We start from the raw sequence: 26462 nt of genomic DNA on the forward strand, positions 1-26462 counted from the left end.
AATCATGTCACATCAGAATCAACAGTTTTGCCGTGTGGGGTACCTCAGGGATCTGTCCTGGGTCCAATTCTCTTTTTACTTTATGTATTTCCCCTAGGCCAAATTATTAAGCGCTATAAATATTCCTCCTATCATCTCTATGCTGACGACATCCAACTATACTGTTCCTTCAAAATGTCTGAGTTTTATAAATTGTCTAATTTAAGTAATTGCCTGACAGAAATCAACAAATGGTTATATGACAATTTTCTCCAACTAAACTCTGATAAAACAGAAACTCTAATTATTGCTCCAGACCACATGGTCCCAGAAATTAGACAGCATATCAGCTTCTTAGACCCTTATGTAAAATCAAGCCTTAGAAACCTCGGTGTCATATTTGACAGCTCGATGTCGCTCGAGCAGCATTCTAAGCAGCTGGTCCGAAACTGTTTTTATCATTTACGGAATATTTCTAAACTCAGACTAATGGTATCAAAGCTTGAACTTGAGATGATTATTCATGCTTTTATTTCTTCTCGTTTAGACTATTGTAATGGCCTTTTTACCTGTTTTAACAAATCAGCTTTAAATCGTCTTCAGACTGTGCAGAATGCTGCAGCACGTCTCTTAACAGGCACCAAGAGAAGATCGCATATCACTCCAGTCTTGGCCTCCCTTCACTGGTTGCCTGTAAATTTTAGGTTTCATTTTAAAATTTTAGTTCTAACCTTTAGGGCCCTACATGGTCAGGCTCCTCAATATTTATCTGACCTGCTGAAACCACATACATCTTCTCGGGCTTTAAGGTCATTAGGTCAGAGACTGCTGGTGGTACCGCGCACTCGTTTTAAAACTCGTGGTGATCGGGCCTTTCAGACTGTGGCACCACGGTTGTGGAATTCTCTCCCACTGTCTCTTCGCTGCACGGACTCCATTGATTCTTTTAAGAAACAGCTGAAGACATTTTTATTTAGAAAAGCATTTGATTAATTTTTGTTTTTATAGTTTTATTGTTTTACATTGTTTTATTTACTGTTATATTGTTTTTATATTCCCATTTCCTGTGTTGTAAAGCACTTTGTGATTTTTATCTGTGAAAAGCGCTATATAAATAAATTTTACTTACTTTTTTACTTACTTATATTCCTGCTGTTGCTTGTCAGCATTTAAATAGTACAACTCAGAGGTTTTAAATTTTTACCTTTGGAAAATATCAACAGAATAACTCATCTTAGAAGAGTTTATACATAATTTAATATTCTACAAAACACATCACAGATTAAGCAAACAAATATAAATGTAAAAGATATTGACAAATATAGTGAATACAATGTAAAGTCTAAATGTATTACTAATTTAAATTTACTTACAATTATCACTTTCAAATCAACAATTTGTGTCTCAGTTTTCAAACATGGTTACATTATCGTGTGTTAACAACAAAGTTGGTGGTTATGTAGTACAAGTTTAACCATAAAGAGCAAAAGGTTTCCCTACCCATCAGTGGTGGACTGTAAAAGAGTCCACTAAGTCTAATATTCTTCTCTGTTCAATTTACATTAGCACTGGATGCTACTTTCTTTTGTTACTCACTAAAATTGTCAGCAGTTGTTTTATACTTCATACTACATTTTTCACAAATGACTTAGTAACTAGCTTGCTAAAACAAGACAGTTTTGTTTCAAATATATGTTCAGTTAAACATTATCAAGGTCTTGGATTCATTTCTTTGTTACCAGAAGACCTGTAATTCAGCCTTTGGGACTCTCCTGATGGGATGGACATAATTTTTCCAAAAGATGTCACCTCCTTTAGCAGTTTGATAAAAGTGGTGGCTTCCAAAATGTTCTTGCTTGGGTTGAGATACGGTGATATTCACTTGTATTAGGGGAGAGTACTTACAATGACCTTCTCAGAATCATTCATGTAACATGTGTCTATCTTAATTTTAAGATTTGTCTCCTTATTATTCACCAGATTTGTTAAACCCTAATTTGGCAAATATTGCACTCTCTCTGTCTTGTTTTTTTTTTCACTTCTAAGTCTTGAATTTTTTAGTTTTGTGACTCTTAAAAATAGTCCTCCATGACTGACTCACAATAAAATACAATTTACTGGCAGTAGAAAGTAAGGACATTTTGCTGGTTTCCTCGTATGAGCACTGCAGGGCAATGAAGGCCACAGGTGAGAGTATCCAGCCAGGCCATGTAAAGAGCACTGGGGCAGTCACTGTGTGGCACAGGAAGACTCCTACGTGGGGAAGAAAAAAAATCATTAAATAACAATTACATAAGCAGGGAGAGTAAAACAAGAACAAAGTCTGCTACAAGATGGGTAGCAGGATACTAATAGATTTATATTTTCAGTGCAATATTAGTTAAATCCTAAAGCATGATGATTTTAGTAAACTGTGTACATATAAATATGGGGGCTATGAGGGAAATGGGAGATCCTAACTAACTTTGATTTCTATTAAATATGAATTGCGATATAAACCGTGTACTCACACAAGCACAAGGGCAGTATGTTGTGAATTCCTGCGGATGATTTCATTCAGCCTTACTTTTCTCTCAGACTGTAAATAAAGGAAATACAAGTAAGAAACTGACTTAGTGTCACATAATGTGGGGATATTACACAATCATAAGGCATAGATACATTTAAAATGTATCTATGCACACACACACACACACACACACACACACACACACACACACACACACACACACCTTTTGTTTGAAGGCCTCAAACTCTTTATCAGATATTTTCCATGGTTCTCTCTGTCTTAGCTCCTGATCTGTGACGCCTGTCTGCTGTTCATCATGCAGCCTGAAGGGGGCGACACTGTCCACAAACCTAGTCATGCTGCAAAGCAAAACAACTGCTATGAAGAAAAAAAACACATTCACATAGGTGTGCCTTGTGGTGGTAATTGCAACTTTTTTCCGACATACTTCTTGGCTTGAGGGCGCTTTTCACTGTCTGTCATGACAATAACGTCACTGAAATGTAGACGAAAGCGCTTCAGCAGAGCAATCATTCTGAAACACACAACAGTCCACAAGTTCTCAAGTTCCAGAAATCATAAAGCACCATTTCCTAGTATGTCCAGAAACACCAAAGGGTCTGAAAGAATTACATCCAAACACAGACATATCAAACTGCATGAAAACCTACATTTAATTTCTTTTGAAAAAACAATAAATAAATAAATAATTCCAAATTTGTTGTCTGTTGTAAAATCATCAAACTGAACATTTTCAGTTCTTAGAGGAAAAGAGTAATTCTGAATTCATCTTGATAACCACAAATTTTGCCAATGCAAAAGCCAACACTTCCCGCCGGGCGAAACACAGTAAACCTACTCATTACGGCCTCCGTCCATGTTTTGTTCATCTCCGACGATGAAAACCCTGATCTTACAGTTACGCCAATGCTTTCTCCTGGTGATCAGGTAAGGTACCAGTAAAGTCAGTCCTGAAAATAGAAGAAGAGCATGACAGCAGCTAAGAAAACCAGGCTAACTCAAATTTATTTATTTTTTTGTTTATTTATTAGAAGAATAAACTGAAGAGACTCCTTTGACTTTTTTTTCCGTTGTTTGTTTGTTTATTTATTGCTACGCTGCCGGGCAGGACAGGACAGGGGGAAAAAAAAGAAAGAAAAGCACTTCTGTGGGCTCACCTCCATCATCTGCTATCCAGTAGACATCGATAGACTTTTTCCCCTGGGTGTTCTGAAACACTGTTTTGATTTGATCACTGTTGCTGTTGTCGGACACGTCATCAGCTGCAAACACAAGAGAAAACTTGTGTTATGTGTGGGCAGTGATTACTGACTTAATAATTAGAAAGTTATAATGCAATCTAGGGTGTGCCAGTGCAATAATGATTTCTTGTTCACTGTCCTCATCCTCTCACATATTATCCTAAGCACCATTGCAGTGCATATTAATTTAGGAAGGGAACAATCCATTAGAGGTACTTTAGTCAAATTAAATCAATTTAAAACTTTAATCTTGAACTTTAAGAAATGTAATCATAAATAGATCACTCACTTTATTAGGGTCAGTTTTGAAATTACAGAGTGGAAATCGTATTTAAATCCGATATCCTTTTCAGTTCTAAGAAAAATCCCTTCCCGTACTTTAGTTGCAATCACAGTAGTTATGATTTACAGATTCTGACTTGAAATTTAACGTGACTTGGTACAGTAATCTAATATGTACCTATGCACACAAGTAGCTCTTACCCGATTCCCTGTCTGGAGACTGATGGTCATAATTTTCAGCAGATTCATCAAGCTCAAAGCCCTGGTTTACTAAAAAAAAGAAAAGAAAAATATGTTGTCAACCACTGCCACAAATGTATCATGTTGCTGTTAAGCACTTAGAGAATGTTCTACTTATTTATACTCATCAGACCTTCACAATCAAACTGGTCAGAGATGTCCAGCCCGTCCATCATCCTCAAGATACACAAACAGAAGTTGGCATCAAATGTATCACTGAAGAAAAGCAAGAGAAGATGAGTAAGTTGAGAAGACTTTGTTCTATTGCAACTATTCTTTAGGCTTTTTTATAAATACTATATTTTATACTGCCTTACAAAGACAGTAAAAATACACACATAATAAAAAATAAATAAAATAGCAATACTAATTAAAAATCCACAAGCAAATACATGATTTCATATCTATTAAATGCACCATTAAAGGACCATCTTACTATATGGTGTTAATGTAATCTTCAATGCTTTCAGGTGAACTCTCCCTCCAGTTTGACTTGAAGCCAAGGACCAGAGTGTTGGGCTTCAGCTTGCCAAGACCAGAGGCCTTTGAACAAAAAGCATAAAAGCCAGGTACAGGTAAGTATACAAACTAGTTCTAATGGCAGAAACATGCTAATAGTAATATTAATAATTTGTTGGTAACTTTCGGGGCATTTAAAGTCACATTACACCACAACAATATTAACTAAATACCTGCATTAAGTATCGAGCTCCAGTTCTGAGGCTCTCAGCTGTAAATGGAGTATAAAACGAACGCACTTTCCTCTTGTTCATCCATTTAACTAGCTGATCTGTAGCATCTTGTGGTCGTGTCTGCCTCTCAGGCTCCTGGAAAAGGAACTCAGGAACTTACATATCCAATTACAACAAAGGATAACTCTAAAAAGTGTTTGGTGTGGCTATTTTACCACAAGAATGCTAATAATTTATTTTGTTTTCTTGTAGAAAAAGCTGAGTGGATGTCTCACCATGATAATATCGCCACAGATCATAAGACTTATATGTTTTGTGAATGAGCCAACAAAATCCACCAGTGCAGGTCGCTGGTTTGGAGGTCCAGTGAGGACTAGACACTGTGGTCTGAAAAAAAGACATTAGGGATCAAAGAGGAAGCTCCCGGATGAAATCCAGTAAATATAAATTCGAAACTAAAATCTATTAATACTATTAGAAAAGAGCATTAACGAGTACACTTATAGACTTTAGCACTCGTGCATGTTTCATGAAAAGCTTTGACTTGTTAAACTGAAATTTTAGATCACTCACCTAAAATTCTTGACGTGATCCTCCACACCAGTAAGTGAGACAGAGTATGACAAAGCCATGTTGTATGTGCCTGCTTGGACTGACGAACCCCAATTTACCTCTGTTGATTTCAAAAGACACTTACATGAGAAATGCAAAAAACAAAAAAAGAAGTGTAAAGTACACTTTGATGCAGTCTATTCTATTTATGAATCTGAGGCATGTTATTCTAACCAAAGTACTGCTCAGTTCCAACTTACGCTCAAAAACTTGTGGTTTTTGACTCACTTGGTTTATTGTAGTTGATGTATCCAAACAAAAAGAAGATTATACAGAAGGTGATTAGAGCAGCCCACCAGGTAAACAGGAACATCAGAACCACAGATATCACTGCTCCAAACAGAGCCGTCCATTTACTGTAGTAGTGAAATGAGGGCCTCCAACCTACAGGAGGAGTCAGTGAGAAAAGGATTATGAAGTGGCACAGGGCAGACTTTGTAATGCTACATGGCCAAAACTCTGATCCCAATGTCCACCCATTATGGCCTACATTTACATTATGTAGGATTTCTTGTGTTTGTTTTTTAGGCATTACCAGCAACCTGCTGTTAAATGTTATGGAGCTTTGAATTGTACGTAGTTGATTTTGTCAAAATAAAAACACATTGACTCTCTTGCCAAAATTTTAACTACAGAACTGTCATGCATTTAATCTCACAGCGGGTTAGATCTATGTGGACCTCTGTGTACGGAGATTTCTCCAATATAACTTGGTATGATAAATACAATTTTGGTAGAATTGATTTGAAAGTTACATAAAACCTTGTCTTACCATTACTGGTTATAGGAGCAATATGAGTTTTCACTGAAGTCAGATGGATGACTCTTTTCCACACTAAGCTGCATATAAACAATTTGTTTTTTCTTCCGACCTCATAATGGGGGTCTGTTTAATTTTGGGGCCAAGCAGGAATAAACTGGTGAGTGGTGGTTGTGTATGTGGGCATTTGTGCGCATGCTAAACTGTGGAAAATCTGGCTGTCACATGCTTTTATAGAGTAGCAAACTCTCTTATTAGTGTGACTGAACAAAATGTACTAAACCTTAGAAATTACCAAAACTAATGGTTTAATGTGAACGTGTTTAATATTGAGTATAGCTTAATTACTGAATATGTTACTCACCTGGGGAGTTGGTGATTGAAGCATGAAAGCAGCTAAAGTTTATAAGGCTGTAGGAACACAGGAAGAAGTTGGAGATCAGAGCTGCAATGGTGTTCAGCTCCGCTGTAATGACACAGATGAGAGAGTATTTAAAACCACACTACAAATTTAGAGCTGACAAGACATTTTATATGGGAATCACAACATTAATAAGAGGTGAAAATGTGTTAGCCATGTTGATCACACCCACCAATGAGAATGAAGGCCACAGCAATGATGTAGCATAGCACATAAGCCCGGAGCGGCTCATCATTTTTCCCATAACCCTTTGCAAAGAACCCAATGTATGGGTATAAGTTGTCTTTGCACAGACACTGATAGAGAGAACATGAAACATAAACAAAAAAGTGAGACTTTACTATATTTATACAAACTTTCATTAATCAAACATTTGAGCTATGAGATGATAGCTGACTTTTTAACTGTCCTCCATGTTTTTGCTCCTTTAAAATGTGAATACACTTGAGCAATGATTTTAAAGCTACATGAGATCATGCTGTTTGCTTGTTCCGCTTTAGTTTACCTTATTAATCGTTTCCTTTATACTGCAAGTGACTTTAAAAATCATTCATTATAACTAAATCATTAGTAGATTCAAAATGTGCCCATTATTGTGTCAAAAAGAGAGTAAACTGGTCTCTAATACAGCAATATTAGGTACATTGAAATTATAATAATGGATTCATATTTTGTTCATCAATAAAAGTGCAAATGAATGCATGATGAATGCAATAGGAAAAAAGTTAATGGATTTCTCACCTGAAAGACTTTAGGGGCAGAGACAAGAAATCCAAGTGCAGAGGACAAGCTGGCTGCAAATACCCCAGCAGTGATGAGGTAGTAGAAACCAGAAACCTGGCCCAAGACCTGGTTTGAGTCATCATTAAACATAAGACAAACCAGAATAAAGTTTTAAATACAATGAATATAGCAGGAATATTGACAAAGAGTTAAAGATTTAACCAAAAATGTGCTTTTGTTTGGTTTAGTGTCTTTCTTCCCAATAACAAAAAGGAGAAAAAAAAGAAAATAAATGTGGCTAACTGAATGAACTAGTACCTTTGAATTCTTGGCCAGACCATATTTGCAATTCTTCTGCTGTATACAATCTGTGAAGTTCCAGCCCATTTTACATCCAAGGCCCACACAACCATCAGTGAGATTTCCGGTCAGGATATCAGTCATATTTCCAGAAGCGTCTCTCACTACACATGATGCTAGAGGAAAAGTACAGATTTTAATATAATTTTCATGGATAACCATGAAAATTTATTTACTCCCAATCCTAAAGGCTGTATTGATCTCAGTTTGTGCTACCACCGGAAACCTGTTTCAGATAACAAGTCTCCAGCTTTATAACTTATAGAGTGCCAGGTTAAACACCTTCAGCCTCTGTCTTGTATTAATTAAATTATTTATACCTATTTAGATCAAATACGTATGTACTGGGTAACTTACCGACTGTGACAGAGATCATTAAATAGCTGATAGTAGTCCAAAAAATAGCCATGAGGGTGCCTTTGGGGATAGCAGTAGCAGGGTCCTGAGATAGGAAATACAATTAATATAAAACATTATGAAATGATGCATTCATATATTTCCTTTAAGGAGCATTTCTCTTTTATTTCCCTCATACTTTAAGGTCTCCAGAGATGTTGGCACCAGACAGGATGCCAATAGCAGAGGGAAAGAAAATGGCAAACATCTGGAAAAAGTTGGCTTCATTTCCTCTCCAGTTTGGTGTCAGGTTTTCTAAGAAGATCTCAGCTGGAAAACATGCCAGGTACAATATTAGGAAGTTATGAAAGAAGGAAAGAAAGATGGAAGAAACAAAAAAATCAATTATTCGATGTGGTTTTTAAGACTATAGATTGTTGAGAGAAACCTAAACTTACTGCGGTATCCAAAGATACCCTGTGCCTGCTTTTCTATATTGGGAGGAATAAATGTGCCCACAAAGTAGTTGGATAATGAAACCAGAAGAACTAAGAAGAACAAAATCTGGGTCTGAGAGAAAAAGACAAATAAAGAAATCAAAAAGGAAGAGGAGTTGTTAAGAGACAAAACTTTGTCCAAGTACAGCTGTCATGTTGAATATCAAAATGTGCTCACCTTAGACTCCCACTCCATTCCAGCCAATGAAATCAGCAGAAGAACCGTAACAGTGATCACGCCCACAATACGGACATCGTTGATTGAATCAACCATGACAACACCAAACTCCTACATCAATTAACCAAATTTAGGTTCCTTTGCATAGCATTTTAGTATGAAATATTATTTACATTATATATAATATGACATCTTCTATTACAAAAACAAATCTACCATCCATTTAATACCACAAAGCACTTTCAATACATTTTACCCGCATTAGATCACAGGCCACCTCTGCAAAACCAACAGTATTGAGTGCACAAGCCAAAGCATTGGCAAAGGAAAAAACCACCCCAATTGGTCCTCCAATTTCTGGACCCAGAGTGCGGGAGATCATGAAATATGCCCCACCTGCAAATTATTTCAGACAAACAAGATTGTTAGAACATATCCTAAATACAATGCTAGATCCTACATACACATTTGAAAAATTACAATTCTGAGCTCAGCTGCAGATTTCCAGTCTTAAAAGGCCCAACCATTTTTTAAAGGTGTCCCAAGTATTCTCATATTTTCAGATTCAAACTGTATATAAGGTTTATTTGTCTGATTTCCTACTTTGAACAGTGACTAACCTGAGATCACCCTCCCATTAGTGGCAATGGCAGAGATGGAGAGGGCAGTTACTGAGGTCACCGTCACAGATATCAGGATAATAAGCCAGGTCAACACTAACGTAAGAAGAATAAAGTTAGGACTCATTAAAATCACATTTACCTTACATGCAAATCCATATCTAGTGTATATATTTTAGAATATGTACTTTAATACTCAGCGATATAATAGACCCTCTATGCTGCCTTTAAAATACAGCAATTTAAAAATTACTTTACTTACATTTATTCATCCCAGTGAATAAATGTAGCAACTGTGTGCTAAAAAAAAACCAAGCAGACTCACACATAGTCAGCACTTTAAAAAACAGCTCACTTTTCAAACAAGGAAACTAGCATTTCTCCCAATCCCATATTTTCATTTCCTGGTGAAGTTACTATACTTGACTTCATTTGTCAATATTTAGATATCATTTTTTTCCCTTCTTTTCAAACTTTCACGCTTTCCTATGATAAAGCTCTACGAACAATGTGCTCATGTTGATATGATTAAGAAACTAACTAAATCAACATGACCCAGAGATAAGACTATATGAACAGGCGTGGGGAATTTTTACAAGAAAATGAAAGCAAAAGGAAAAGAACTGAACAAATGGAGGAGCAAATGAACTGATTACTCACAAATGCCTGCCTGAGAAGTGATCCAGGACAGGCGGAGGAACAGGATTACTCCCCAAATATTAAGCATACAACGAACCTGTGACCAAAATAAAAGTAATATGTTTTTAATTAACAGATCTTAAGAGTGATCAAGATCAATTATTTTGTGTATTTTTAAACTTTCTATAGGACCAGTGGATGCAAAGACCCAGAAGTTTTACTTACCATAACTCCAACAACCCAGCCAAATCTAGCAGGAGCTTTCTCCTCAGAACCTTGAGCCTCTTCACTTCCAGCATCTGTGGCCGAAATGTCACAAGCTCCTGGATCGGTGTTGGTGTTTCCTCCCTCCACTTCCTGAAAATAGTATAGAAAATAGTACATTGTGTATCGACCAGAAGTTGAGGGCAGAGGCCCTGGTATTCTGATTCCTATTAAGGCTGGCTCATGGGACATGGAACATCGCCTCTTAAATGGGTAAAGAGTCTGAGGTAGCGTGTGAGGTTGAGAGATACTGGCTAGACATATTCAGACTCAGCTCAATGTACATCTTGGACTCTGGTGCCACTCTGGTGGAGTGGGGCTGTACTCTGTTCCAATCTGTAGTTGCCTCAGTAATATACGGCAGGCAGGGGTAGGTACACCCTGGTGTGCTGCTTGTATGTTGGGGCTTTCCCCAGTGGACAGTGGGAGTTGTTTCTCCATAGCTCCTGGCTGTCATTTGTGCTTATGTGGTGAAGGACAGTCTCAGCATTCACTGGTGAGATGCTGAAGGGTGCCCCAACTGGGGACTTCATTGTTCTACTGGGAGGCTTGTACGCTTACATTGTTAATGAAAGGGGGGCCTGAAGTGCCATGATTGGGAAGAACAGATTGCCTGATCTGACTCCAAGTGATGTTCTGTTGCTGTTATTGTTATGTCACCCATAAGGGTGTCCATGCATGCACATGTCATTAGGACATCCTACGTTGCAGGGTTGATGATTGATTTTTTAATTGTATTACCACATCGCTTGTGATTATACGTTGAACAGTTCAGAAAGCCCAGTTTTTACTGAGCAGAATGTTGGATGGTGCCCCACCTCGGGCATCTATTGTTCCACTGGAATAATGAAAACTGCACATGACACCAAGGCACCCTTGGACGCAGGGTTGCCGACCCAGCAGGTCATCTGCTAATTGGAAAGGTTGATGTTCAATCCCTGGCTGCTCCAGCCTACAAGCCAAAGTATCCTTGGGAAAAATACTGAACCCCAAGTTCTATATGAATGTGTCTGAGTCTTAGATAGAAAACACTTAAGCATAGAAAAAAGTGTTTGCTCTGTGGCATTTGAATGAGGTGTGTTGGTTCCATTTGACCATGTCCCTCACGGGATTCTCTGGGAAGTGCTTTGGGAGTGTGGGGCATTTGGCCTGTTGCATTGCCAGCAGTAACTCGGAGGGTTTTGGACATCCTCAGGGCTGTCCTTTATCATCAATTCTGAGCATAATTTTATTGGACAGATTTTCTAGGTTATGAGGCAAAAGACATCTGCTTTGTTGGCCTCAGGATCTCGTCTCTGCTTTTTGCAGACAATGTTTTAGTTGGGTAGTAGCGTGGCCTCCCTTGTGGTGCCCGCCCATTCACAAATTTTTTATTGTACAGGTTTTCGGTCATTTACCTTTTGTTTGCAGAAGGCATGTGTGTTGACTAATACTACTTCCACAGTCCCTGCAGGACTGGTAAACACTATAACAATTCTTTACTAACTTGCCTCAGAGGCAGGGCTTAGTCCAAAGCCCTGTTGAAAGTGTATGTCCAGTTTTGTTAAAAGTTTCACTTATTTCTCATTAATAATCATCACAAAATAAATAAATAAATAAAATAAATAAATAAATAAATAAGTTTTTGTATTAACAACTTTACCGTAAAATGATATCCCTTGCCTACTGTGTTTTTCAGACCTGTGAGAATCATTTCACTGTTTGTAGAGGCCAAACATTTCATTTCCTAGGGGGGTTAATTCCCCCAGGTGGTGTTACTGTCAATACGCGATTCTTAAAAGACAGCAGCAATGAGAAAATGCTCCCAGAAGTGGAAAACTCACATCGAATGCTTTGCGGAGAACCTCCAGGGAAGGTCTGCTCCTTGCCTGCTGGTGTGGCAGCGTGCTGGCATAGTGCTCCAGCTGTGGCAGCAGGTCTATGGTGCTATAGAAGGAAGATCTCCGCAGCTCTATTCTTGAGTCCCGCTGCTCTGATGTACTGTTAGAGGGAAAACATGTGAATTGAGAAACTATAGCAAAGATTAGTAAATGCGGAAAACATATCTATGATGGTAGGCTTTAGTTCCTTTAATGGACATTAGATTCTAATAATTTCTCCTTCCTTCCTTCCTGAAAATCTTTTTTTTATTATTATTATAATTTTGCAAGTTCCATTTTTTTCAAACAGCAGAATGGAATGATGAGGAAATTATGCTGAGGTGGAAAATAAAAATAGACACAAGTTGATAACACAAACCTTGAACCCTCCTCTGAGATAATGATCGCTGGAGGAATTTGGTGGCTTGCACCTTCTCTTCTGTTGTTGGTCTCAAAATGGTGTGAAGAGTACCTGGGAGGTCCTTCTTCACCAACTGAGAACTGGACATGGTGGCGAGTACCTTGACCCACTATGGGACTTTTGGATATGAACTGTCCCATTAAAAGACCAATTAAATCCTTTGGAACAATATGGAGAGCAGTTAGAAGTGCTGATTCATATTTGTTAACAAGATTTAAATGTGTGTGATTTTCTGTTTTCTATTTTTCAACAGACACTCAAAATGGGAGTTTATAATTGATAATATTCTTTTGTACCAAATATTATCAACATTTATATTTGAATCATTTGATTTTATCTTTAGCTTTGTGTTCAATAAAGAAAATTGAAAAACTAAATTAACCTTTTCAGCTTAGCACTTTGTACCAATTGTCTTATTCTAGGCATATATGGCATGCAGGGTAGAATAAGGTATTAATTCTCTGTCGTTTTGGTACAAAAAGCAACACATGCTATAGTCATTTTATTTATCCCTGAACCAACATCTTAATGAAAATACTGAAAACTGAGAAATTAAAGTTATCTTATTGTGAATATAAAAAGCTTGTAAGAAAAATTCAGCAGGATTAGATGTAATTTTGTGCAGTGGGTGAGTACAGATAATGATTCACCCTTACAAAAGAAGCTCATTTGAGTAATTACTCTCATAATAGTTCAGTTATCAATGCAACATCAGTGTGTGCTAATGTCTTATTTCTAAAGGATATGAACCTGGATAAGAAATAACCTTCACCAAAGCAGAATATTCTTAACTCATGTTAGTATTTTGTCATTATTATTGGAATTCATTTCCCATATAAATATATTCTCAAATGTGGTTGAAATATTATACTAGCTACAATATATTACAATGAAGTACTGGTAAAAGTATCATGTAAATTACAGATCATATGTGCAGAAATCATTTCGACTGATGGATTATGTGTCAAAGGAGAAAATAGTTGTTTTCAATGATGTTTAGTTTAGTATTAAAACTCACAAAAGTACACATTAGAATGAATATTAAATGTTGTTAAACCTTTGACATAATAACTTATACATCTAAAAAAATGTAACTCCTTTATAGAAAATGTTAAACCAAAAGCAGTACTTACAGTGCCTTTCTTTGCTTGTTGAATGAAGAGGGAAAATCAGCCTTTGTTCATTTCACAGTGAAATAATTGGAATTTATACTGTCAGTGAGGTAGGTGACATCCCCTCCCATTTACCTCATCCCCCTCCTTTCAGGCAAAAACTCACACACATACACTAATTTTCTTGCCTACACACACACACACACACACACACACACACACACACACACACACCATAAATGTTTATCTGAGTTGTGTCATCTGAAACACAAATAAGTTATTATATTGGGCTTTGGATAAAAATTAACAGATTGTTGTTATTATAATAATATTTGTTTTTCAAATACTTCTCAATACCTTAACCTCTACTGTTATCCATTTTCAATATCAGGTTCTAGTACCTGTGCTCTTAGAAAACACTTGGTTATACAGCATAAGAAACCTGAGTTTCAGGCAGAAGCAGAGTGTGGAGTAACAGGAGAGTAATTGGGTTCTGCTGAAGCAACTAAAGATGAAAATATTTTTAAAATGGAAATATGTGTCATAGAATACTTTTTGAATGCTCTTCTGGCTTTTATCTAATCAGATGTAGAGAAAAAAGAAAGAATTTAAAAAAAGCAAAAACATTAGGTAACAAAGTACCCTACCAATGATATTTTCTACAGGAAATACATTTTTTTATTTCCAATAAAAATCTTTATTTCCAAAAACAAAGAGCTAAAAACCTGATTTTAATTTTGTTTGCAAAAAAAGTTATAAATAACTGTGTTATTTAAAATAATAACTGTAGAACTAACATAACAAAGTTAATACGTTTCAAGATGAGTAACACAGCTGATCTGTGACTCAGCCTACATGCTTTTCATCAGCTATCAGTGTCAATAATGCACAGGAAGGAACTTTCACAATGACTGCACTAAAAACGTTTTCAGGAACTCTTCTTCTCTCTCATTCTCTTGTGTAACAACTTTTCAACATGGATGTTAAAAACTGAATTAAACACATAATGAAACAAATATTATTGTTTTTTGGGTTAATAGATTTTCCTGATGTTACTTTGAGCACAATTTAAAAAACGTACGCTGGACATAGTGAGAGAGTGTTTTATTTATACTCATTAATGCTTTGTCAGACTTTAGACACAGCAGTAATGGCTGTGTTATTGTTGTTATTTGAGGTATTTGGGCAATACTATCTTCTCAGTCTTCTTTTTCACCTTTAGTCCCTTCATGTAATACTTCAAAAATACTTCACTCCATGTTGAACTTTTTTAAGCAGGCAGTTCCTGAGCGTACTGGAAACTTCTTGTAGTGTAGTCTTTATAGTGTCAGTGCCATGCTATAATTAAACCTGCTCTAGTGCCTTGTGCGCCCCACATGCTCACAATGCCACTGGTCAAAGTCACTTGTTCCACCCACACTGCTAAAGGAAAAGCAAGGTAGGTGCCTATGCAGAGTCTTAATCTAAAATAAGATATTAACCAATTGTAATCAAGCAAGACTCGTCTTAGTACAAAATTACAATAAGTCGTATGCTGCTGGTATTTCTAATATCTCGTGGGAAATTGTTCTTACGAGGACGTTTACTGTCAAAATGAACTGTAAGTTGTTACATGTTGAACTCTGTGAACAGGTGCAAGAGACAGATGTTTGTGTCTTGACACATTCGTGTATTACAGCATTGCTAATAAGTGGCCTCCTGAACTTAAAAGTTTGTCATGATGATAATATTGACACTTTTTTTTAGGCTAGGTTGTGTTTTCTTTGCGTAAAAGACACTTGAGAGGTCATGAGGGCAATTGATGCATATCTAATGTTAAAGTGAATAAGTACAGTGGCATTTCCAGGAATAGAGTAGTCACACTTTTCTAGTGTCTTTATTACTGACTTATCCTGACTCTCGCTGTTCTGCCTTTTCTCTCTTTGTACAGTGCACGTTGAATGTAAACATCTGGCGGTCTGCTCTGACACAAACAAGTCTATAAGGTGACAGTGCACACAGGAAGACATTATGAGAAGAAGTGGAGCAAGCGGAAGAGAAATTGCAACACATGTGGACAACAGTGGCATAAAAGAAAGCTCAAAAACTATTCTTCAAACACCAAAGCATATACCAGAGTCTAAAGCTCAAGAAACTCCTCACGGCCTTTCTTCATGTCTCTCAGAGAATTCTGGTCTTATCTCTTACAACTTCTCTTCACACTCAGACAGACTCTTCACTCACTTACACAACCTTTGCAAGGAAGAATTACTCCTGGACTGCACCTTTATCCTTCAAGGAAAATCCTTCCAAGCTCACCGGCTTGTTCTAGCAGCTATCAGTCAAACCCCAAATGCATTTTTAGGTTCAAAAGAAATGCCAGGGCTTGGAGTGGGAGAAATTGCACAATGTTTGACACCAGTTGGGTTAAGGGCTATCATGGAGTTTGCATATTGTGGACATGTGGCCATGGACTTGAGTGAAGAGCGGGTAATTGAGGAGGTTTTAAATGCTTCTCAATGTCTCCAGATGGAGAGGCTGAAAGAAAGTTGCATATCAAAGATCAAAACTTCTGCTGCAAAAGAGAGAGAGAAGAGCTTGGCTATCATCAAAGACATGTGGAAGAGAGGAGAAGGATGTGATGTCACAATACAAGCAGAGACTGGAGAGAAATATTCAGGTGAGGCCCAAACACAGTGCTCTTGGACATCCCAATTAGGAAAAAAGGCTAAAATGGCATATGAACATAGCTATATAAATCATGACCCAAGAGTACTTGGATGGTATTACAGCAGATTTGTATTGGTAGGGATATGTTTCAAAATAGAAGACTGAGACAGGGATCATATATGACTTTACATGACTTTACAGTGGTAACAAATGAAAAGTAATCTATGAGGAATGTCCACTAGCTGACCAGTGTAGCTTTCGAGATTATGATGTAGGGTAATATGACCGGAACAAGGTTTAATCTCTTAACACCCAACAATGAAACATCTAGAATTAGAATTAGAGCTGGGACTGCTTTTAGTCACATGCTCAAAAGGAAAATCCCCAGAAACTAGAGTATGTTACTTTTCAACTTAAGTTCCATACGTTCATACTGGCATTAAAGTTTTTCTTTTAAACAGTTTTCAATTATAGTGCTTTGAAAAGATTTAGATTGTTTTAAATAAATAGTTACAAGAAAATTCCCAAAGCATTTATTTCAGATCTGCAAATGCATACTGCCCTCCATTTTTATTGTGATCATTAAAAGAGAAACAAATACTGTTCTTAGATCTGGTCACATTTCATACAATTGTGGTCAAAAGTTTCCATGAACTCATTATGGGTTTGCATGTCATGATAATTTGGGAGTTTTTAATGATTTCTTTGAACTGATCTTTTCCCAGAGTGGAATCATTGTATATCATATGTCTGTCATGAATTAAATTAAATTATTTTGGATTTTCTTTTATGTTTCTGGCATAATTCTTTTTGGATATTTGACCACTCTTCTCAACAGAAGTGGTAGACATCAATCAAATTAGCTGGTTTGAGACCTGGCTTTTAATTATTGTCAGTAGGGTTGAGCTCAGGGCTTTAGGTTACAACACTCCATTTAAAGCATTACTTAAAAGTACTGTTTTATAGCATATAACATGGGGTGTTGTATGTGTAAAAAAAAGTATATTGTGTATGAAGATGAATGTATGTTTTGTATGTAAAATCTATTAACTGTAGTAGTCAGTCAGTGTAGTTGTACTGAAAGCAGTGGCATTATCTGTACACTCTGAAATGTATATCTGAACAGTATACAACACAGTATATTGTACTGTTGTATTATATCCGAAATAAATCTAAAATAAATTCAAACTTGTGCACCAAGTTCTTTTTTCCTTGAGTCACTAAAGACGCATGCTGCACAATCGTTCCACCCTGGAAAAAGAACAGTTCAAATAAATCATATAAAAGTCCTAAATTGCTATGACATTTATGTACATGATGAATGTGTGTAAAATTCTGACCACAACTGTAGCTGGCGTGCAACTATTTTACTCATGATAATCACATTCACAGAAAGGGTGACTGTACTTCACGCTCCTCCACAAACCTGTAGATTTCCTAGAATTATTTTCCCAGAATAGTGCATAGTGTGACAGTCAGCTGTTGTTTATGCAGGTAAGAGAAATGGAATGTCAATAATGTCAACACAAAGTAAATATATACACAAAATCATGTCATTTACTAATATAGGAATTTTTTTAGCTAAAAATATGTCATTTCTTGGTGACACATGCTGACCAGACATGTGCTGCTGTAAAAAGAAAAAAAAGACAAAAAAAAGCATGACATAAACAGAAAATGATCACCCACTGTTGTTTTGAAGGAGAAAGTAAACTGGAAATGCATTTCCAGTATGCTAACACTAGGTGGAGTTAGAAACGTTTGCTTACCTTGTGTCTTTTTCTACTTTATCCGCATCTTTCTCTGTGACTTTTTATCATCTTCTGACTTTTCTCAGCACATCGTGTGGTGTTAGCAGCAGCTGGGGACTATTTCCGGGCATTGCTGTGCGGAGGGTTACGGGAGTCTTGCCAGGAAGTCGTGTGCCTGCGAGGTGTGTCGTCTTGGGTGATTGAATCCATGCTCTATTTCATCTACACCGGTCAGCTCAGACTGAACTGGAGTCGGATTTGGGAGCTTACAGATGCAATGCTTCAGTTCCAGCTGGAGGGGGCGCTGTCGCTGTGCATTGAGTTCCTGCAGGACAGAATGGATGAAAGCACATGTCTAGATGTGCTGGTCATGGCTGAGACCTACGGGCTGGTCCAGCTAGCGCAGGCAGCCGAGGAGTATATTGCAGCCCACTTCCAGTGCGTCTCTTATGGGGAAAAGTTCAAGGATATTCCCTTTCACCTCCTTGACAAGCTTCTTAAGAAGGACTCCTTGTCTGTAGAGAGTGAGGTAGTATTTTTATTTCTGGTGGTCAGTCATTCTTTTTGTGTTTAGCTTAAATTTCTCATGATGTGTTCCTCCTTTTGTCTATCATATCTAACTTTTTTTTTTTAATTTCTCAATCATTTTATCTGTTCCAAAGGTAATGCCAGGGATAACAGCTGTTATCCATGTGCAATGCAAGGGTTTGTAATTCATTTCATTTTTATTTATATAGCATAAAATCACAGTAACAATCACTTCAAAACAATTTATATTGTAAGGTAAAGATCCTGTGATAGTAATAACAAAAGGGAGATAACAACAATGAAACGGTCTCCTTTGAGCAAGTGCTTGGAGACAGTGTGAAGGAAAAACTCCTTTTTAAAAGGAAGAAACCTGTGGCAGTACCAGAAACATGCAGTAGCTTATAGGCTTTTAGCTTCACAGCTAATGTGTTACTTCTGCTTACAGTTCAACAGCCTTATTTAAAGGAACAAAAAATTGAAATAAGACACATTTATATTCAGTGCTGTTTTGGGGGTCTTTACATACTTTATAACTGCAAAGTTTGACCATTAAAATATTAATTCTTTGTACTTACAAATGGCAGAGAAAATACAATTAGCCTAATGTATTGCTCACAAAATGTTGTGTAGGTGACATTGCTCACAATTGTACACCATCCAAAGTGCAGCATTCAGTAGTTGTAACTGAAAATATTCAGTTTGTATATGTGAAAAAAATATAAATTATTAACTCAAATTTAAAATGAATAGATTTTCTCCATGACTTTCTTAAGGACAGTTGGAGTAGTAATCACAGGCTATTTATGCAATTTATTGTTTATTTTGTTACATAATATTTCTAAAGCATTTCTCTTCTTTATAATTAGATGGTGGTGTTCAAGGCAGTAGTGAGCTGGGTGGAAGACAACCCTAAAGAGAGACTCCAATGCCTGTCCAGCCTGCTCCTTCATGTTCGGATCACACTCTTCAGCTATGCTGAACTTCAGGAGGCCCTTAGTTGCACCATCTTACTCAGGAGCCCTGGTGCAAGGAAAACACTGGGAGCCCTCCAAAGTCTCATTGAAGGGGATTACAGAGGGCCTAAATATCATCCTCGCACCAAAAACCAGGTTGATACTCTTTTACTTCACTGATGTTTGGAATTCAATTAAAGCTATGTCCGTTTAAGCAATATTACCACTTTTCTTTAGGTCCTGGTTTTGGTAGGTGGGGACACTGTTGATGATGAATTCATGAAGAGGGTTCCCAGCCAGACCCTGTGGTTTGCTCAACAGTTTCACCGTGGGCCCGGTTTAAGAAGGCGCATAGAATGGAAACCATTTGCAAAGTTTCCTGAACCTGCGCGATTCAGACACTGTGTCTGTCTCTTGAACAACAAACTGTATGTGTTGGGAGGACGCAAATACTATGGAGCACTGGACATCCTCAAGTCAGCAGTGAGGTTAGTGTTGTGTGGATCACAAATGTCATACAGACATCAGAGGTGTTTGTGGTTGATTTTGCAAAAGAGTTCTTCTTGTACGTTGTACACATGCTTGATATATAAACTGTCAAGATATTAACAGCTTTGTTTGAGTTCAGAGCTCATCAACAGCACAGTCGTTGGCAGAAGAGATTTTTTTTTAAAGGGACTCACACAAACACTGAACTCATACATTATGCAACTTCCTCCTTGAATGAATTGCATAAATGTGTGTGCATGTTTGCGTAACTGCTGTGTAAATTTAGTTAAATGTAGCTTTTTAGTCTGTAACTACAACTACATGTCTTTTACTCTCAGAACCTTCTGATCTAGTGGGATTTTCCTGCACATTCACATCTAGAGAGACCCCCCAAAAAAGGAAATATCCAGTGAGGTCCAGTTGTCTGGGCAGATCTGTATTGAATCAGAATCATTGTTAATTGCCCAAGTTTAGAGAGAGAGAGAGAGAGAGAGAGAGAGAGAGAGATAAAAAGTGAGAAAAAAAACAAGTTAGAAATTAGAAAAATATACAAACTATAGTGCAAAACTGAGTAGTGCAATATGCATATGACTGAATGATATGAGTGGATTATTTCATCAGAGTGAGGGAAGTCTAGGGGCATAAATGTTCTTCAGGGATGTGAGCGCTCTGCAAAGATGTTTTATGCCCATTATCTAACCCTGGACCTTCAAAGGATCTGAATAGAGGGAAAATCAGTGCCTATGATCCATTCTGCAGACCTAATTGTCCATTGCATGCTGGCCAGGTAGTAGGGGTGGTGTAATGGTACGATTGAGATTTCTTTCCACACTTTGGGCATTGTTTAAACATCACGGCCTACCTCAGGACTATCGCTATCATGTCACAGTGAACCAAAATTTCTATGGAATATATGCAGCACCATGAGAGTGGGTAAAATAAGTATTTTACACGTTACCATTGAGATGAAATTCTCACCAGATGTCAATAACAAGCCATCCGATCCATACATGCAAGAAACCACAGATTTTCATAAATTAGGTTGTGTAATAATGCGGAACTTTACTTTCTACTCCTTACATTTTCAAAACAGGCTGGTTACTTTAGGTTCAGTGGTATAACATAGCATTTATCCTGGGAACTCAAAGTGGGCTGGAAGGAGTGCAGGTGTGTTGTTGTGGCTTCAATACTTCAGAGCATTTAGCTAGCAATACAGAAAAGGAGGACAGTGAAGCAATATTAATTTCAAATCACATACTGGATCTATAGAAGATTTGCTTTAATAGATCTTGTATTTTTATATTGCAAAATGTCCTGCAAAACAAACTAAGCTATAGTTACTTTGTGTTATGCAAATGTTGCATGAAAATACTGGGTGGTGTTGTCCACAGTAAATGGGTTAGTTTCCAGCAATGTGGTGAATTTATTATGAATTCACTTTATTTGTATTGGTGCACAGGGGCTGGTCAGTATTAGGTTACATCAAGTGTAGTAGACTAATTTGTATTTACACTGATAATGCTTAGATTAAGTCACTGAATTACACCATTATACCAGCTTTATACAGGGAGTGCAGAATTATTAGGCAAATGAGTATTTTGTCCACATCATCCTCTTCATGCATGTTGTCTTACTCCAAGCTGTATAGGCTCGAAAGCCTACTACCAAGTAAGCATATTAGGTGATGTGCATCTCTGTAATGAGAAGGGGTGTGGTCTAATGACATCAACACCCTATATCAGGTGTGCATAATTATTAGGCAACTTCCTTTCCTTTGGCAAAATGGGTCAAAAGAAGGACTTGACAGGCTCAGAAAAGTCAAAAATAGTGAGATATCTTGCAGAGGGATGCAGCAGTCTCAAAATTGCAAAGCTGCTGAAGCGTGATCATCGAACAATCAAGCATTTCATTCAAAATAGTCAACAGGGTCGCAAGAAGCGTGTGGAAAAACCAAGGCGCAAAATAACTGCCCATGAACTGAGAAAAGTCAAGCGTGCAGCTGCCAAGATGCCACTTGCCACCAGTTTGGCCATATTTCAGAGCTGCAACATCACTGGAGTGCCCAAAAGCACAAGGTGTGCAATACTCAGAGACATGGCCAAGGTAAGAAAGGCTGAAAGACGACCACCACTGAACAAGACACACAAGCTGAAACGCCAAGAAATATCTCAAGACTGATTTTTCTAAGGTTTTATGGACTGATGAAATGAGAGTGAGTCTTGATGGGCCAGATGGATGGGCCCGTGGCTGGATTGGTAAAGGGCAGAGAGCTCCAGTCCGACTCAGACGCCAGCAAGGTGGAGGTGGAGTACTGGTTTGGGCTGGTATCATCAAAGATGAGCTTGTGGGGCCTTTTCGGGTTGAGGATGGAGTCAAGCTCAACTCCCAGTCCTACTGCCAGTTTCTGGAAGACACCTTCTTCAAGCAGTGGTACAGGAAGAAGTCTGCATCCTTCAAGAAAAACATGATTTTCATGCAGGACAATGCTCCATCACACGCGTCCAAGTACTCCACAGCGTGGCTGGCAAGAAAGGGTATAAAAGAAGAAAAACTAATGACATGGCCACCTTGTTCACCTGATCTGAACCCCATTGAGAACCTGTGGTCCATCAGCAAATGTGAGATTTACAAGGAGGGAAAACAGTACACCTCTCTGAACAGTGTCTGGGAGGCTGTGGTTGCTGCTGCACGCAATGTTGATGGTGAACAGATCAAAACACTGACAGAATCCATGGATGGCAGGCTTTTGAGTGTCCTTGCAAAGAAAGGTGGCTATATTGGTCGCTGATTTGTTTTTGTTTTGTTTTTGAATGTCAGAAATGTATATTTGTGTATGTGGAGATGTTATATTGCTTTCACTGGTAAAAATAAATAATTGACATGGGTATATATTTGTTTTTTGTTAAGTTGCCTAATAATTATGCACAGTAATAGTCACCTGCACACACAGATATCCCCCTAAAATAGCTAAAACTGAAAACAAACTAAAAACTACTTCCAAAAACATTCAGCTTTGATATTAATGAGTTTTTTGGGTTCATTGAGAACATGGTTGTTGTTCAAGAATAAAATTATTCCTCAAAAATACAACTTGCCTAATAATTCTGCACTCCCTGTAGAGTCTTGTATAAAGGTAATATACAGTATAGTGTCAGTATAGGAAATAGAAATAGGTCAAGATATCTTGTGAAACTGCTGTCTTGCCCCGCCCCAATTTCCTTTTAATTTGTGTGTTGTCCTCTTAAAACCTCTTGTGTATTGCGATTCTTTTCCCCATGCTGAGCTACTACACCGCAAACTGTGGTTACCCCACATGCTAGATCTCAATTTACCCCTGATTGTACTGATTGTACTATGTTCCTGTGTAGGTGTGGAGGGAAAGTACACATACAATGAAGGCAACAGAAAAATAGTTATTTTTTTTTACTTTCTTTCTGCTGGTGTCATACATTACAGATTAAACATGAGTACATTAATTTGAGTTTAGATTTGACTAATAGTTACATTCTCTTGTACTAATATTATTTTATTTTAATTTTAATATGGTTCAGTTGCCTTTGCATAAAATCAGATGGTAGAATTTTTCTATAAGAAACGACTTTTGCTGTATTTTCCTACTTTGAGTACATTTCATAGCCTGTACTTTCCCCCTTTTATTACTAGAATAAAGAGGTTGATTCATTACTTCAAATTTTACTGGCGTATTTGTTAGTGTCATGAAACGGCTGTGGCAAGCAGGATGTAGGACCCAAAATGCAGGACACTCAGAGGAGTAAACTCAAAGAGGCTGCTTTATTGCAGTTACAGGACAGAACTCCAAAAACAAACCAAAATTAGAGACTAAAACTAAATGCTAAGAAACCTGGAGGCAAGAGACTAGGGACGAGGAGCACGGAGGGAAACACACACAGTATGAGGGGACAACACGACACCTACTGAGTGAAACACAGGGCTAAAATACACAGGGGGATAACGGGGGAATGGGACACAGGAGGAGAGCACAGCTGGGAGTAATCAAACACAACAAGAACAGGGGAGGCCAAACTAGACCCACTGACATGAGACACAGACAAAGTAAAACAGGAAACATATCACATAGATGCGGACTTGACAAGGGGATACAGCTGACAGGGGAGACAGAGACAAAATCAAAGTTCAATAAGAATGCAAAACTCAAAACACTGGGTCACTGACCCAGGACCGTGGCAGTTAGTATCTATCTAATTTCTAAGTACAGAATATCTATCTGTACTTTTTCCATCTCTGGCAATCAGAAAACAATCCTGCCACTTAGTGCAAATTAGTATCAGCTGGCTCAGTCCTAACTGATGACAAGCACAATCCCATTTCCCTTAGGTTTGACCTGACACAGTGCAAATGGGAACAGCTCCCTGATATGTTGCATCAACGGGACTACTTCTCCGCACTGTGCCTAGATGGGAAGGTTTTTGCTCTTGGGGGAAATCGGAATGACCATCAATACCACGATGCTGTGGAATGTTACAGTCCTGAGGAGAACACCTGGAGGTGAATACATTAAGTTATGGCATTTTTTTTATTCATTGATATCTTATATCTTGAGCTCTTGTAGGAAGAATGTATTTGAAGCACTATAAAAAGGTTAGTAGTTTAAGAGTTCTGTGTCTATCTTACTGGGACTAACCCCCCCCCCCCCAAAAAAAAAAAAAAAAAAAATCCTTTTCATTTGGCTGTTGTTGTCCTGCAGGCTGGCTCACCCTCTGGACACAGCTGTTTGTGGCCATGCTGCAGCTGTTCTGGATGGCCAGATCTATATTTCTGGTGGTTCTGACTCCCATCACCATTGCCTCTCATCTATGTGGCGCTACCATCCTTCCCGTGGCTGTTTTCCCAGATCACCCATGACCGTGGGAGCAGGACGTGCTGGCCATACAATGTTAGCTTTAGGAAGGCGGTTGGTAGTAGCTGGAGGGCTACAGCCTCTCTGGATAGGCTTTGGAGATCAGCTCTTGTGTGAGCTGTATGACCCTACTCAGGACTCCTGGTCCTTGTTTCCCACTCTGCCTCGAGCTCATCTATCACCAGGAGGAACTGTACTTGATGGTAAATTGTATGTAGTAGGAGGTTCTTCAGCAAACACAGCAAGGGATACCAAGTGGGTGCATTGCTATAACCCTAGAGAGCAATGTTGGGAAAACCTGGGTGCTATGCCCTACCCATATACTGATCTGGCAGCTTGTTCACTGCCATGCCCAGACGTGGTTAATCATCAATAAAATCTTTAAGTAGTAGTTGATTCTCTATAGTGGTTCAGAGTGTTACATGCAAATCTGCTCTTGAAACTCAGGAGTCTGATAACAGACTATTGCACAGTAGAACAATTTAAAGTGATCCAACAATGATTACATTTGCAAGCAGACAATAGGTTAGGTGTGGACCACATTAGTCAAGTTAAGCAGATTTTGGTACTAATTCCTTCCATGAACCATAAAGGCTCTTGAAGCCCATCAGATATTTTTTTGCCTTTTGTCATTTTTTTAAAATTCTGACACAGGTTGGCGCTAGCTTAACTGGTAGAAGTAATCAGAAGGTTGGTGGTTCGATCTCTGGCTGCTCCAGCATGCCAAATATCTTTGTGCAATATACTAACTGTTAACTCTAAACATTGTTCTCTCCATGAATGGGTGTGTATGTTTGGTAAAAAGCACTTGCATAGAAAAACCATAGAAAAAAAGTTGCTTGTATGAGGCAAGTTGTGTAAAGTGCTTTCTATCTAAGCTTAGAGTGCTCAGTTACAGTAGAAAAGTGCTATATAAGAACCCTTCCATTTGCCATTTACACTAAATGAAAATGTGCTTGCATAACCTAACACCATAAAATTAATCATTGAAACTAATGAGTTAAGAGTGAAAATGCGAGAGCAAAACACGTGAAGTTGAGCTCAGATTAGATCTGTACGGTGGCCCCTAGAGACAAAGCACGTACAAACTCCAAAACATTTGCAAACTCCAAAACACTTGCAAACCCCAAAACACAACGGAAGTGCTCCAGGACGCTAGGGGCAGTGTTGAGCTTTTGTTACCTAGTAACTACACAAGCCAGGAAGTACCAATGACCGGATTTGGGCTGTATCCCAATTCAGGGTCTGCAGCCTTAAAGGCCGCATTTTAAGGCCGATTACGTCACAGCGACACGACGAAGGCTGTCCCAATTCGAAGGCTGCTCGAAATGCGGCCCTCAAATGCGTCCTTAATTTCCCTGAATTTTAAGGATGGGCCCAACATATCCCAGATTTCATAGCGCAGCGGTGGTGTGGATAATTTTGCCGAAAAAAACGGCGGAAGCGG

The 26462-nt window shown here is 38.1% G+C and overlaps 2 protein-coding genes across 2 annotated transcripts; one reads left to right on the forward strand and one right to left on the reverse strand.

Annotated features, from left to right (window-relative positions):
- Positions 1-1277: 1277 nt before the first annotated feature.
- On the reverse strand, positions 1278-13322 carry slc12a10.1 (solute carrier family 12 member 10, tandem duplicate 1). Its single transcript, XM_084923810.1, has 27 exons — positions 12613-13322; positions 12198-12354; positions 10336-10467; positions 10132-10207; positions 9472-9567; positions 9108-9247; positions 8852-8962; positions 8635-8746; positions 8376-8506; positions 8198-8282; positions 7799-7956; positions 7499-7606; positions 6930-7053; positions 6701-6802; positions 5805-5960; positions 5538-5637; positions 5240-5351; positions 4965-5099; positions 4709-4815; positions 4406-4488; positions 4234-4302; positions 3667-3771; positions 3348-3459; positions 2937-3023; positions 2712-2847; positions 2490-2557; positions 1278-2232 (listed from the first exon to the last, which is right to left on the reverse strand). Exons 1-27 carry the CDS (start codon positions 12792-12794, stop codon positions 2094-2096), a joined length of 3123 nt encoding a protein of 1040 aa, XP_084779936.1. The 5' UTR covers positions 12795-13322; the 3' UTR covers positions 1278-2093.
- Positions 13323-15700: 2378 nt separating this feature from the next.
- On the forward strand, positions 15701-25521 carry LOC146390794 (kelch-like protein 33). Its single transcript, XM_084923812.1, has 6 exons — positions 15701-16425; positions 18253-18695; positions 19561-19803; positions 19885-20135; positions 24493-24663; positions 24863-25521. Exons 1-6 carry the CDS (start codon positions 15777-15779, stop codon positions 25389-25391), a joined length of 2286 nt encoding a protein of 761 aa, XP_084779938.1. The 5' UTR covers positions 15701-15776; the 3' UTR covers positions 25392-25521.
- The last annotated feature ends 941 nt before the right edge of the window (positions 25522-26462 follow it).

Source organism: Perissodus microlepis, chromosome 3 (assembly GCF_051167445.1).
Source record: "Perissodus microlepis isolate ML-2025 ecotype Zambia chromosome 3, ASM5116744v1, whole genome shotgun sequence".
Classification (NCBI taxonomy): domain Eukaryota; kingdom Metazoa; phylum Chordata; class Actinopteri; order Cichliformes; family Cichlidae; genus Perissodus; species Perissodus microlepis.

Bases quoted from the DNA above. Each gene is read 5' to 3' on its own strand.
- slc12a10.1 (XM_084923810.1), bottom strand. From the start codon at position 12,794: ATGGGACAGTTCATATCCAAAAGTCCCATAGTGGGTCAAGGTACTCGC. The intron at 8,507-8,634 runs GTAAGTTTAGGT...CATGTTTTCCAG, and splicing joins GGGTATCTTTGGATACCGCA to CTGAGATCTTCTTAGAAAAC. The intron at 2,848-2,936 runs GTATGTCGGAAA...TTTGCTTTGCAG, and splicing joins AAGCGCCCTCAAGCCAAGAA to CATGACTAGGTTTGTGGACA.
- LOC146390794 (XM_084923812.1), top strand. From the start codon at position 15,777: ATGAGAAGAAGTGGAGCAAGCGGAAGAGAAATTGCAACACATGTGGAC. The intron at 18,696-19,560 runs GTAGTATTTTTA...CTTTATAATTAG, and splicing joins CCTTGTCTGTAGAGAGTGAG to ATGGTGGTGTTCAAGGCAGT. The intron at 19,804-19,884 runs GTTGATACTCTT...ACTTTTCTTTAG, and splicing joins ATCCTCGCACCAAAAACCAG to GTCCTGGTTTTGGTAGGTGG.